Source organism: Nylanderia fulva, unplaced genomic scaffold (assembly GCF_048542155.1).
Source record: "Nylanderia fulva isolate GAGA-0341 unplaced genomic scaffold, ASM4854215v1 Scaffold714, whole genome shotgun sequence".
Lineage (NCBI taxonomy): Eukaryota > Metazoa > Arthropoda > Insecta > Hymenoptera > Formicidae > Nylanderia > Nylanderia fulva.
Window position 1 is genome coordinate 35,624 of NW_028190824.1, and position 14,909 is coordinate 50,532.

A 14,909-nucleotide genomic window follows, 5' to 3' on the forward strand; every position below is an offset into this window, starting at 1 on the left:
GAACAAAATCCCTATTATGTGTGTAAGAGATTTCGGAACTCTTTGCTAAAAATAATTAAAATTAAAAGTTAAATATAATTTTTGAACACTTTTATATTATTAAAAATATATAATTCGACTCTCGAAATATATTAATTCATTATAAAACGTATACGTATTAGTATTTTTCACATATTAAAATGATTAGAATAAATTAAATTAATTATTAAAAAACTAAAAATTAATTAAACGACTTAGACTTAGATGATAATAATAATGAAACATTTATTAAAAAATAATTATAATAGATCAGGTTAATATTTTATTTATTTATTTATTTATTTATTTATAACATCATAAAATTCTGTCCTTTCCGAAATACGCGAACGCTACGAAAAGATAAATCTCGTACATGCCGCCGGACGAGTTCATGAGCATGAGACGCTCTTATCTTGGGAACGTATTAATAGTTACTGCATTGACCACTACTACGATATGGCGCTGAAATCAGTGAGAAATGCTGGTCTCTCCTTCATCCAGACCTTTGGCGATCTGTCTATTAATCTGTGGGTTAGATAGGTATAAGGTTATATTGATTATAATACGTGAAATATATAATTTGACATGACGTATTATACTATGTATTGTACGTAAATAAGTTTTTGACATGTAATATATACATGTAATGTTTATGTATAAAACTTACAGATAGCGCTACATAAGCCGCAATAATTATTGCAGCCGATGCAGGTGCATATCTTTGATTAAATAAAGGAGCCGCTGAAACCGATTGTTCGAGCGACAAAAATGATCACTTAACAATTAACTTTTGTCGCTGAACTAAACAGCGATAATTTTTGTACATGAAAAGGATAGCAGTGCGACAGAATTAAAAGTTGAGCGTTTGAGCAGTAAATGTTTTGTAGTTGAACTGATTCAAATATTACAAAATTGTTGGTGCTGAATTACGAGCGACAAATCTTATTGCTTCAATCACTTGATGCCATTAACTTTGACACTATTAAAATTGTATTAAAAAAAACAATTATTTATGAATTATGGTGAGAGACCGCAACATTGTTATTGGGACAAAGAAAATTTAAAAAAAATTAAAAAGGCCCAGATAGACAAGTATGCTGAACATAGCGAACATATTAATTTATGTATACTTTGTAATGCAATTAGAACAGCATAAAATTACAAATAAATTTTAATTGTGCATTCCCATACAGCACAGATTATTGCAATTATATTGCAGCAACGTTGCAATGTTGCAAGTTGCAATGCAACATTATAAAGACATTGCAGAGATATAGGTGCACAAAATTCCAGCACACTTGTAGCAACATGACATTAATATTTCGGAAATATTGCATGTAATCCAAATTCTATAATTTATATATTGTAATATATATACATGTACCCAGCAAACACCAAATTACAGCTATATAATTGTTAGTTGTAATTTCCCACTCAAAAATATAATACGTGTATAATTATAACAATTATATTGTTGAGTGGAAAATTACAACTAACAATTATATAACTGTAACTTGGTATTTGCTGGGTATAATACTGTAATAAAATAATTTTTTGCAACATTGTACAATAAAAGATGTTAACGATAATCAATAATTTTATTAAATCATTGGCTTAAATTTCTGCGCCGAACGCTCTGCGCAATACATGTGTGCGTGTATAGTAGGCGCCGGCTTCGCTACGTAGTAGACGTAGACCGTTGCAACTCGTGGTTATCACGTGTACAGTAACTCGCATTGACTTGTTTTGCTGTGTAAAGGAAAAGGTAAGCATTTTTTTGATAATACTATGTTTAATTATAACGATATACTATAAAGTTAAAAATCTATATTTCGTAATTATAAAAGAGAATTACTTGTCCCAAAGTTAATAAGAACCTATAACCTCTATAACCTCAAGGAGACTGAGACTGATTGGGAAAGTAAAAACTATATATTTATTTATGATATATCTTCGTATATTTTTTAAGTGAATATTTTTGCTTTATTTAATTTTCTATTTTGCTATGGGATATATGTACATATCTCTATGATACAGTAATATGAAACTATAGATACTTTAGAGGTAAATATAGGCAGCAGTTAAAATAAATAATTATAATACATAAAAAGTAATATAATATATATAAATCTGTAGCTAGTGCTTTATGTGTGTATATTTTATATTATCATTTCTTACTTGTGATGAGTGTTTCAACTATTTATACAGTTCGCACTGTGCATATACATTTGTCGCATTGCAGATAATATGTATTTGTATATTGTGAAATAGAAAACCAGAAAGAAAGCAAGAAATATTGAAATAAGAAAATATATAAAGGCACATAATAGATAAATATAATTATTACTGTTCTAATCAAGTTGAAATTTTGAGAGGATATATGTGATTTTGTCTCTAGAATAAGCATATGTTTTTGTATTATGTGTAATAGTATAAACAACACATTATATACAAATAAATATAGGCAAATTAATCTGTTTTTATATTAAAATATTTTTACTATATTGTTTCAGAGAATATTACTAAACATTTTGGCAAGGAGGATTCTACGTATAATATCTTGAGTAATACGTACATACTTTTGATATATGTATATATTAGCATTTCATTAATAGGTAAGCATTCTTATGTATGTAGGATTTATTTCCTCTCATCTTTAATTAATAATTATTGAATTATTTGAATTATATATTACATTTACAGATATAACTAAAAAATATGTAATTTATTTTAAAAAATTTGTATTTGTACTGACAAGCTTAAACTTAAATGTATAATATGTCTAATATATTAAAAGGTAAAATATCTGTTTCAAAACGTCATATTAGGAGAATTATTGAAGATCAAACTAATATTGATCTAGCAGGATTATCTACACAAATCATTAATTTATTTTTTTTTATGTAAGTATATGAATTTTAATATTATTTTATTTTTACAGATCCTTAACAGAAAAGGAAAATCAGCCTCGTTAAGTTTATAATATTTATAATGCTCTTTCTAAGTTTTTTTTATGTTCAATGATTTACTTTATTTGTTTTAACATAATTCCTTATCTTTATTTTTAAGTTCTCTTAACTGAAAACAAACTATGTTTTAAGGCTCAAATGTTATGTTTGGAATTATATAGTTTATGGTTCAAACTCTACGTCGTTACTATCTTTAAGTTTCTTTATAGCTAGTGGGCAATTAATGCTAGCCCATACGCCAAATTTAAAATTATCTTTAAGTTTCGATTAATCGATTGTGATTATATTTATGATTATATAATCAACTGTGATTAATATTTATTTGTGATTATATATAATCGACTGTGATTATATTTATTTGTGATTACATTGCAATAAACAAAAATATAGATAACATTTAACTACAACGTATTTTCATTAATGATTTATTTACATTTATATACCTGTATATGCAACATTAGTTTATGGTTGCAATAACAATGCATTATTGCAAACTCATAACATTGCAATATTGTTGTAATATTTTGTTGCAATCTTCCAAAAAGCGGACATTTTAACATTGCTGCAATTCAACAGCAATGATGTAGCAACATTTTGCAGTGAATTTGCAATATTGCAATATTGCAGTGAAAGATTGTTGTAATGTTTTTGCAATCTATCGGTGCTGTATGGGTTATGATGTCATCTATTATTGTTAATATATATATTTATTGTATATTTCATAAAATATCAATATGTTTCACTATATACTATAAACGCACAACTGCAATTATATATTTCTGACAAAATAAGCAACATATTTTTGCAATTTTTATAGCATTAGATGATGATCCTATCACTTGCTGATAATACTCATGTCATATATAAGGACGCATCTTTCAATATGTTTATGCAAGCATTTTCAATTTTAAAATTTTGTCATTATGCAGGCAATCTGCTGAAATATATGTCTATCTGGAGGATAATAAAACTGTTGCTTTATGTTTATATTGTAACAGAATACTCGCAAATACATCAAAAACTCCCATACAGCACCGATAGATTGCAAAAACATTACAACAATCTTTTACCGCAATATTGCAAATTCACTGCAAAATGTTGCTACATCATTGCTGTTGAATTGCAGCAATGTTAAAATGTCCGCTTTTTGGAAGATTGCAACAAAATATTACAACAATATTGCAATGTTATGAATTTGCAATAATGCATTGTTATTGCAACCATAATCTAATGTTGCATATACAGGTATATACATGTAAATAAATATCATTAATAAAAATACGTTGTAGTTAATTTATATATATTACAATATATAAATTATAGAATTTGGATTACATGCAATATTTCCGAAATATTAATGTCATGTTGCTACAAGTGTGCTGGAATTTTGTGCACCTATATTTCTGCAATGTCTTTATAATGTTGCATTGCAACTTGCAACATTGCAACGTTGCTGCAATATAATTGCAATAATCTGTGCTGTATGGGCTAGATTTTAATCAATCACAGGTTAGATAATTATTTTGTAACTAAAAATAAATTAGATTATTTTTTACAACGAAAAATTGCTTTATATAGAATTTATGTCATGAAATACCGAATGATGAGATAAATTCGTTCGGAAAAACGCTGATAAATACGCTTAAAGCGCTAAAAGAATGATTCTTGAACGTATACCTTATGCACGTTCAACCCTGATCGAACGTATCGAGATATACCGAACGACCGTACCGAGCGAGTATCACGCACTGTTATTAGTTCTCTTCGCACAGATGGCGTTTCGAGTACGTTTACTTAAATTGCACGAAGCGAGTATATATTTTGTAAATAATTTATATGTATAATATTAAACATGAATAATAGTGCAATGTTTTTTTAACACACACACACACACACACACACGCACGCACGCACGCACGTACGCACGCACGCACACGCATATATGTAATCCAGTTGGCTATTAATAAAAAACAATTGCATAATATTTTTATCAAATAATTCAATTCTTTTAGTAAAATAGATGTGCAACTGTCTTTTTATTATTAATTTTTATTAGTGCTGTCAATATGTTTTAGTTAGGGTTTCTTAAACAGAGGATGTTCCATTTCCAAAATCGACTGAAATATCTCTTGAAGAATATAGTTTAGAAATAAATGATTAGATAAATTATAATTATTAAATACATTAAAAGTATTTTAAAATGTACATTTTTAAATAAAAATTAAATTAATAATAAATAGTAATAAAAGTTTTATAAAAAATTAATGTTTCTACTCAACTAATATTGTGTTTATATTATTTAAATCTGTATTATTATTATTTTTATATTTTTTAATATTTTATATATTTTAATATTTGAGTAAACGATACTCAATTATCTCCGAATAATCTCAGAACGTTTAAGTGACAAATGAGATGATCCGCAGATATCTCCGGCCAGAGAGAAAGATGAGAGCGGCCAGGACGGCGTTTTGGCTGTTACCGTTTTTACGGGACTGCTTGAAGCGCCCCTCGCACCCGTTTTTAATATCGGAACTAACTGCACACCCATTTTCTGGCAGGGTCGATAAAGTTTGTATTTGGTGCGAGTCCGTGCTACGCCCATAATTTTCGTGTTAACACAGTATCACGTATTCATTCTGTATATGTGCGATCTTTTCTCTTTATATATATATATATATATATATATATATATATATATATATATATGTATTTATATAATTTGTATAAAAACTAAAATATAATTATTAAAATATATATATATATGTATATGTGTAATGAAATATATAAATCTTATTTTAATTAAAATAAAAAGAACGATTAATTGTTCGACCACCTGGATTTTGGAATGTAATTTTTAATATATATTATATTATATTTAATATTTATCGCCGCTTCTATTAATATGAAGTGCAATGTCAACGTGCAATAATGTACAATTATTTAAAGTTTCCATGCCTAATGTATCATGCCGGTATAAAAGAACGTCAAGTAGCATGCGTAGCCGAGCAACTAAGATGACGAGCTGAAATCGTGGACATTTCAAGTTCAAACCCCTGCCTTTTTCAGATTTTTTTTTCACTTTTTTCAAATAAGTTATTATGTGTATAAATGTGTAATAATCAATATATCATTATTTTATAATTTTTTTTGTAATGGAACAAAATAAATTATTTTTTAATTCTGCAAGGAATTTAATTATTATGCAAACGCCCACACACATAATTTAGATATTCAATTTTTTTTAGTTCAAATGTTTCTTGCAATCTGTATACGACAATCAGTCCACTCGCTGTGCCACAGATTGCATCGCATAATACGCTCAGAGTTATAATACGATAGAGATCGCTTTACGCTGTTTTTCCTTGAAATAAATAAATTTTACGTGTTGTGTACGCGTGTTTAGTATATTTGTTTCTTTCATATTAATTTTAACTATAATTAGTTTTTTAATTAAGATTATTTTAGTGTTAGTTGTTTATTTGTTAGTGTCCTGTTTTCTTTAATTTCGCATTTTTTAATTTTCTTTTTTTTTGGTGTTGGTGCTAATTATTATTTTTATTTTACAATGTCGAGTAAACACCGGTTTTACGATAAATGTGTGTATTTAAATTGCACAAATATTAGGACAAAAGATGGAAAACGTTTATTTCGATTTCCATTACAAACGGGTGCGAGACATGATTTATGGTTACGCAATAGTGGTGAGTTTATAAAATTGATTTACTTATTTATATCAATATATAATATATATTGATATGATATATGAAACAAATATATATATATATTCTTTGTTTTTTTTAATAAAATATGTCAGATATTATGTATGTTTACGTATGGATTACGTTGAAGTGTTTCTTTGCCGCGTTTTTCTGATCTCGCCGAACGGTTCGCGAATCCTGTGCGAATAAAAAACGATGCGCGTGTGTGTGTGCGTGCGATTGTGATGATCAGTTTCAGTTCGTCTTCAACGCTTGACGAGAGAAGAGGTCCCGAACTGCTGTAAGTTTATAAAAACATATTTTTGTATAACACATTAGAACGATTTTATATTATTTTTTTTGTCTAGAAAACGTTATATTAATAACCGTTATGAAAACGATCTCGACGACGGCGACGATGCCGGTGACGTTTGATTGGTTTGGCAAGTGCATGATTACGCATGCTCCAAACGAAAGTTCGTTCACGAAACGTTCGCTCGCCGTTCATGTGCTGCCCAGCAAACACAGTATATAAATGTTATATACTCAAGCATGTTACATGTAACGTATATGTTAGTTGTAATTTCCCACTCATAGATGTAACATTTTTAATATTATACATATATTACATTGTATAGTTATATTGTCATTATATCCCAAGATAGCACTGCGACTTATCAATACATCAATGTGCTATTTGGTATATAATTACAATATAACTACAATGTAATATATGTTATATTAAAATGTTATATTTATGAGTGGGAAATTACAACTAACATGGATGTTACATGTAACCCACACGTTATATTACCTGTTATATTCCGTTTTATTATAGCAATGTAACATAATTATATATCGGTGTTTGCTGGGTGGTTTCGACCAATATCTCATTTTTGTTATTAGTACAGCTGTTTTGTTTATATATTTTGGTGGCGCGGGATAACCGCGTATACCCTTGCGGCCGAGCGCTATTTGATTATAATATACTTCTATATAATATATTTCTATAATATGCAGCATGATAATATGATGCATGAATTTTGCATGAATTGTCTAATGCTTTTACTTACAGGTTTTAAACGTTCGATTTTTGAACAAATATAATATCATATTAATTGTGAACACAATAAATTAAAACATTCTCTTACAAAATATGATTATAAAAAATCGAATTATTTCTACATATATATCACAGATATGTTAAATATTTGTATTATTTGCATTAAACATGCATTTGCATAAAAATCGGTGAGGTGAGACAAAGCCAGAGCGATGGATCGTTGGTCCTTGTCTGACTCAGCTGTTCTATTCTCAACTTTCCAGCAAACACATACAGTATATAAATGTTATATACTTAAGCATGTTACATGTAACGTATATGTTATTAGTTGTAATTTCCCACTCATAGATGTAACATTTTTAATATTACATATATTACATTGTAGTTATATTGCCATTATATCCCAAGATAGCACTGACTTATCAATATACATCAATGTGCTATTTGGTATATAATTACAATATAACTACAATCCCATACAGCACCGAAAGATTGCAAAAACATTACAACAATCTTTCACCGCAATATTGCAATATTGCAAATTCACTCAAAATGTTGCTACATCATTGCTGTTGAATTGCAGCAATGTTAAAATGTCCGCTTTTTGGAAGATTGCAACAAAATATTACAACAATATTGCAATATGTTATGAGTTTGCAATAATGTATTGTTATTGCAACCATAAACTAATGTTGCATATACAGGTATATAAATGTAAATAAATCATTAATGAAAATACGTTGTAGTTAATTCATATATATTACAATATATAAATTATAGAATTTGGATTACATGCAATATTTCCGAAATATTAATGTCATGTTGCTACAAGTGTGCTGGAATTTTGTGCACTTATATCTCTGCAATGTCTTTATAATGTTGCATTGCAACTTGCAACATTGCAACGTTGCTGCAATATATTTGCAATAATCTGTGCTGTATGGGATGTAATATATGTTATATTAAAATGTTGCATCTATGAGTGGGAAATTACAACTAACATGGATGTTACATGTAACGTACACATTATATTACCTGTTACATTCCGTTTTATTATAGCAATGTAACAATTATATATATTGGTGTTTGCTGAGTTGGTTCTTAGCTGAATAGTTCAGACATGAACCATATCACGGAATCGAACCATTTACCGTGCTTTTTACCGAGCGTCACAACGTAGTTTATGTCTACTTTGTCAGGGGGCGTACTAATAGACGCGACCGTTGAATCTCGGGGGCCGTTCTCCGGTTTCTCTCTGATTGTGATTTATTTTGTTTTTATTAATTGTGTCGTTGATTACAGCACCTGTGCGCGATCATGGCTCTCGTATTCAACGCGTCCGGAAATAGTAAGTGTTAATGTTTTATTCAAATTCTTTCGGTAACGCCTAAACTTTATATATACAATATTCGATCAGCTGTTTATTAGGGTTAGGGTTCCCTCTGACTTTTGGAATAAAAGAGCAATTATTTATTTACTCGAACGAGATAACGACTGGAAAGATTATCTTAATGAAACATATTAATAATTAATTGAATATTATATGTTACACACATGAAATTGTTTAAGAAAGATTACGTATCGTACGTACGTAATCATATGTAAACATTTTTATTAATTTTGTGAGCGCCGAATAATATTCGTACATTTCTCGTTAATAAATTTGTATATCATTTACAACATAAATATATTGACTTTAATTGCATTTCTGATATGCAATGAACAATGTAATTTTTCGTTCCTTTTTTTATTTTTAATCGTTATAATCGCGAATGTAATTTATCTTGCATTACGTGATAGGTAAACACGAATGTACTTTGCCCTCGCATCATTTTTGTTTTAATTGTATCTACACTTTACTATACTTTAATTTCTTTTTTCTTGTATTGTAGAGCACGAGAAGTTTTATTTTATTTTTTGTTTTCGTGTTAAAAGAAAGAGTGTGTAAAAACAAATGTAATTGATTAATTCGCGCGCGTCAGGACAAATAAATCGATTTAATTTTTGGGTTTTTTGCAAGTAAATATTTGAAATAACAAAAGACGATTTATATATATATCAGATTATTATTGCATAAAACAAACAGAAAAACAGTTGTTTGCAAAAATACGAAATTTTACTAGGTTCATGATCAATATATCAGTAGTGACTGTGCAAATGTACAGAAATCTAACGGAAAAATTTTGGAAATGTATAACTTTTTGAAATATTCGAATATATTATACATTCTTTGCCTTGTCTATGTCTTTAATATAATAAAAAATACATATCTATTTTTTTTTACAATGAATTATTTTGCAATTGTCAATATAAATACTTAAATATGTATTTATTATTAAGACATAATAAAATAATATGCTTGAATACATTTAGTTTAAGCTTGATTGTTTTTTTTTTGACAGTACAGAGACTACAAAGGATTTTCCAGAGAGCTTATTCGGATGCCAAATATCCTCAAATCACGACTCATTACACAGTAGTGCCCAGGGAGCAAGATTCAAGATGGAAAGGTATATTTTTTTTTTATTTCTAAAAATAATTAGAAAATATTAAGAGAAAAAGAGAGAGAGAGAGAGAGAGAGAGAAAATATATATATATTTTATTTGCTAGATGTAAATATGGAAAGGTTTGTGGATGAAACCGACATTCTAATTGTTGGTGGCGGTCCAGGTGGATTATCGGCAGCTATTCAGGCTCGTAGATTAGCAGAGAAGCATGGCAAGGAACTAAGAGTTACTCTTGTTGAAAAAGCATCTACAATCGGAGGACATATTCTTAGTGGTGCCTGTTTGGATCCAATTGCCTTGAACGAGCTTTTTCCAAGTTGGAAAGAATTGGGTGCACCATTAAATACTCCTGTTACGGAAGACAAATTTGCATTTCTTACAGAAAAGAAAAGAATATCTATACCTATTTTTAAAGGAATGCCAATGTATAATCATGGAAATTATATAGTAAGGTGAACAAAATTTATTATTATTGTAAAGAAAAGGATTAATAAGTGATGAATATATTTTTAATTGTAAAATTTATGTATTTATATACAGATTAGGGCATGTTGTGGCATGGCTTGGTGAACAAGCAGAAGCTGCTGGTGTAGAAATATATCCTGGTTATGCTGGGTCAGAAGTTTTATATCATGAAGATGGATCTGTCAAAGGAGTGGCTACAAATGATGTTGGTATTGCTAAAGATGGCTCACCCAAAGATACATTCGAACGGGGCATGGAACTTCATGCAAAATGTACCATATTTGCAGAAGGCTGTCATGGTCATTTGACAAAACAGTTATCGAAGAAATTGAATCTTAGGAAAGATTGCGAGCCACAGACATATGGCATTGGATTAAAAGAGGTAATTATTATATAGTTGTGTCTCAGAATTTGAAAAATTGTAAAAATATATATTATTATAAAACAAAACATATATTTGGCAGGTTTGGGAGATAGAGCCAAGCAAACATAAACCTGGAGCAGTTGAACATACAGTTGGCTGGCCACTTGATAGAAATACATATGGTGGATCATTTTTATATCATCTAAATGAAGAAACACCTTTAGTTGCTGTAGGCTTTGTTATAGGATTGGATTATACCAATCCCTATCTATCTCCATTCAAAGAGTTTCAGAGATTTAAACAACATCCTAGCATTAGGCCCACATTTGAAGGAGGAAAAAGGTTATTATTTGTAATAAGAAATTTATTTTGATTACTTGCATTATTTTTATACTCTTCTTATATTCTTATATTTGTGTTTCTTAATTATAGAATAGCTTATGGAGCTAGAGCATTAGGAGAGGGTGGATTCCAATCTATTCCAAAACTTCAATTTCTTGGTGGTTGCCTTATTGGATGTACAGCAGGTTTTCTAAATGTACCCAAAATTAAAGGAACTCATAATGCTATGAAAAGTGGTATGTTGGCTGCGGAAAGTGTTGTCGAAGCGATTATAGATGCGGAAATTAATACCTCACCGACGAAAGGCTTAGAACCAAAAACATATACAGATAAAATAAAAAGTAGTTGGATTTATAAAGAACTGAAAGCCGTGAGAAACATGAGACCTAGCTTCCACACTTCTCTTGGACTTTATGGTGGCTTGATGTATTCAGGAATATCCATGTTAGTGGGCGGAAGAGAACCGTGGACTTTTTCTCATGGAGGTAAACAGAAATTTTAGCAAAGATATTTAAAAAAATTTCTTGGAAAATATCGTAAATGCCAAATTTCAAATTATATTTTAAAATGTTTTCTATTTATTATGTTTGCAGGACCTGATTATCAAAAGTTGAAATCTGCAGCTGAATCGACGCCTATAGAATATCCTAAACCGGATAATAAAGTGTCTTTTGATCTTCTGTCATCAGTGGCTCTAACCGGTACGAATCACGAAGCTGATCAACCAGCCCATTTAACTTTGATGGATGATACTATTCCAGTGAAAAGGAATCTAGCTAAATTTGCTGGTCCGGAAGGCCGATTTTGTCCTGCTGGTAAGTCAATTTAATGCATGTGATTATATTATTTTAATTAAATCAGTAGAAAAGTCAGTAGAAATAGTTGGTAAATATATTAGTAGAATGCATGCCATTAACATTACCTATGCACTGCAGAATATATTAGATACATTTTTAATCTTTTGACACATTATTTTAATGCGAATGATTAAATTAAAAAACTTTATAGATGTTACAAGTTTATATTAATTTTTACATTTACGAAACATATCAAAAGAAGCCAAATCGAGCTAAAAAAGCTTCTGCAAAATAAAAACAATAACAAAATAAATATTAAAACGAAGACGATATAAACTATTTTGTTGATTGAATAAGCTTTAGTGATAAAAGTTGATTTTTTTCGTACGGATACATTTAATGCGGACTTTATTTCGCGAAAAAGTATTTATTGAAAAAAATGGATAAATAATAGAAAAATATCATATTTATATTTTTCTAATTATTCCATTTATCTAACATCTATTTTTAATGAACTGTTTATGAATTCAGAAGCATATTTAATTTTCTTTTGAATACCAAGATATTCAGAAGCTAATAATTTTGCAGTATCATAATTTTTGAAGGAAATATTAATTGAGAAAATAGTTTTAAAAAATGTTTATATTTTTAAGAGCAAGCAATTAATAATTATATTAATAATTTTTTAATTACTAAATATAAATTCTTTCACGGTTATCTCTTTTTATTTGGTTGTGCATAATTTGAATTAAATATATTTAATACAACATAAATATTTGTTCCGCATGAAATTGCTAAAAACGCTTATTAATATATTGAAATCAATTTTTAATCGAGAATATTTAAAAAGCTTAGCTTATTGTAAATGGAAACATTCAACACGTTAATGACGAAAAAATAGATTTGCAACATTGCGAAATTTGTTCCACGTAATTTTACGTGGATTTAACTACTTTTATATTTCATTTCATTATTTAAAATATAATAGACAAAAAATTTTTAGGTAGTTTTTAAAAATAATTGTTTTACATTTTTCTCCGAACATATGTAGATACATAATATTTGTTATATCTTCAGGAGAACAAAGTAACTCGAAATCTATTATAAGATCTATTATTATTAAAATATTCTGGGGTAAACATTCAAATCTATTATATTTGTAATGAATATATTTAGCTCTCAACTTTTTTGACTTCTGACGTAAGTATATATATACGATTTCATCAAATATTTAAACTTACTAAATATATTAATAAATTCGCTTTTCACGAAAATCTGTTTTATGCAAAATTATTCAGCATTTTAAGAATATTACAAAGTGATCAATTTTGTCGGCGATAAATTTCCGCGGACTGCAAGCAATCCACCAGTTTCTTCCTCTTCCGCCCTCAAGCCCGCGTCTCTCTCTCCCCTCTCTTTTTCCAGTCTTGTCGGGGGTTTATCGACCGTTGTGTCCTTGAACCTGAGCCACCCGGACAACCCCCGCATGGCTAGACAACCCCGGACCAAGCTCAACCCCCAAAATCGAACAGCGCCCTGTAGCTCCGGCCAACAACCTTGTCGATTTATCCTTTCTCTCTCTGTTCCTTGACAATTTCTATCATGATCCTGAAATGTATCATTAATAATGAAAGGTGTTTCGAGTTGCTCATAAAGTTTGTCATTTATCTTTTAAAATTCATGTTATAATAATAATAACATGGATATTTTTCATATTATACACACATATATGCACCGTAGTTCAATTTTAGCTGTCCCTATACTATATTATAATTTTATATATTATACATAGAATTTAGTCATCATATGCCTATAAATTTTAACTATAATAGCTAATATTTTTAGCTATAGATTTCTTTGTTAAACTATAGCTAAAAATATTAGTTACCATAGATAAAATTTAAACATGATATTAAATTTCAGGTTGTAACATAGGGACAGCTAAAATTTAGCTAACACAGCTGGTGACTAATTTGTTTTCCGTGTAAGAATTACACACATATTTATATAAGAAAGCTGAATCATAAAATATTCGAATTTGTTGCTAAATATTTGCTGAATTTTTAAAATTTTGTTTGGTAGCTTCGCTGTTATTAAATCTACCTTAAAGGAAAATGAATTTAGTTCAACAGCAAAATTATTTCTGCGTCACGTACATACGACAACTATCATACATAAGGTGCTCTACGTACATAAGGCAATTAAATTTAATAATATTGTATAATTCTACTGTTGCGGAGAGTTGTCGAGTTCTCGCTATTGTAATAGAGAAGCGAAATTCAGAGCCAGTACATTCACAACACAATAAATTGAATTAGAGGTATAATACATAAGAGACGCAAAGATTATGACTGTTACGAAAAATTGCATTAACGTGTTTGTTATTTATAGACAAAGCTACTGCAGTCAAATTAAATTTTGTTATATTTTTAATGATAATATATTATTAATAATATGTATAATATGTGTAAATAATATATTATTAATAACATATTTTAATATGTTATTAATAATATATATATAATATAATAATATATTATTCATAATATATTATTCATAATATATTATTAAATAATATAAATTTTACTATATTGTTTAATAAATCTGAAATATTACTTTTTTTATAATAAGTTGTAGCTTTCTTTTAATTAAATGTCTTTAGAATTTTTAAATTAAAACTTT

General features: G+C 28.6%; 1 protein-coding gene and 1 long non-coding RNA gene across 4 annotated transcripts; both read left to right on the forward strand.

Annotated features, from left to right (window-relative positions):
• Positions 1-484: 484 nt before the first annotated feature.
• LOC114935160 (uncharacterized) lies at positions 485-3,388 on the forward strand. Of its 3 annotated transcripts, none has more exons than XR_003820440.2 (4): positions 485-558; positions 688-1,783; positions 2,532-2,633; positions 2,960-3,388. It is a non-coding gene; the product is annotated as an uncharacterized LOC114935160 (long non-coding RNA). The 3 variants fall into 3 exon arrangements; XR_014926130.1 differs by lacking the exon at positions 2,960-3,388 and adding an exon at positions 2,722-2,825 and having other exon boundaries at positions 2,532-2,647; XR_003820441.2 differs by lacking the exon at positions 2,960-3,388 and adding an exon at positions 2,722-2,825.
• A 5,553-nt stretch (positions 3,389-8,941) lies between these two features.
• LOC146720311 (electron transfer flavoprotein-ubiquinone oxidoreductase, mitochondrial-like) lies at positions 8,942-12,623 on the forward strand. The gene is made up of 7 exons (XM_085488789.1): positions 8,942-9,099; positions 10,154-10,261; positions 10,363-10,711; positions 10,800-11,106; positions 11,189-11,430; positions 11,521-11,915; positions 12,024-12,623. Exons 1-7 carry the CDS (start codon positions 9,069-9,071, stop codon positions 12,257-12,259), a joined length of 1,668 nt encoding a protein of 555 aa, XP_085344915.1. The 5' UTR covers positions 8,942-9,068; the 3' UTR covers positions 12,260-12,623.
• Positions 12,624-14,909: the final 2,286 nt, after the last annotated feature.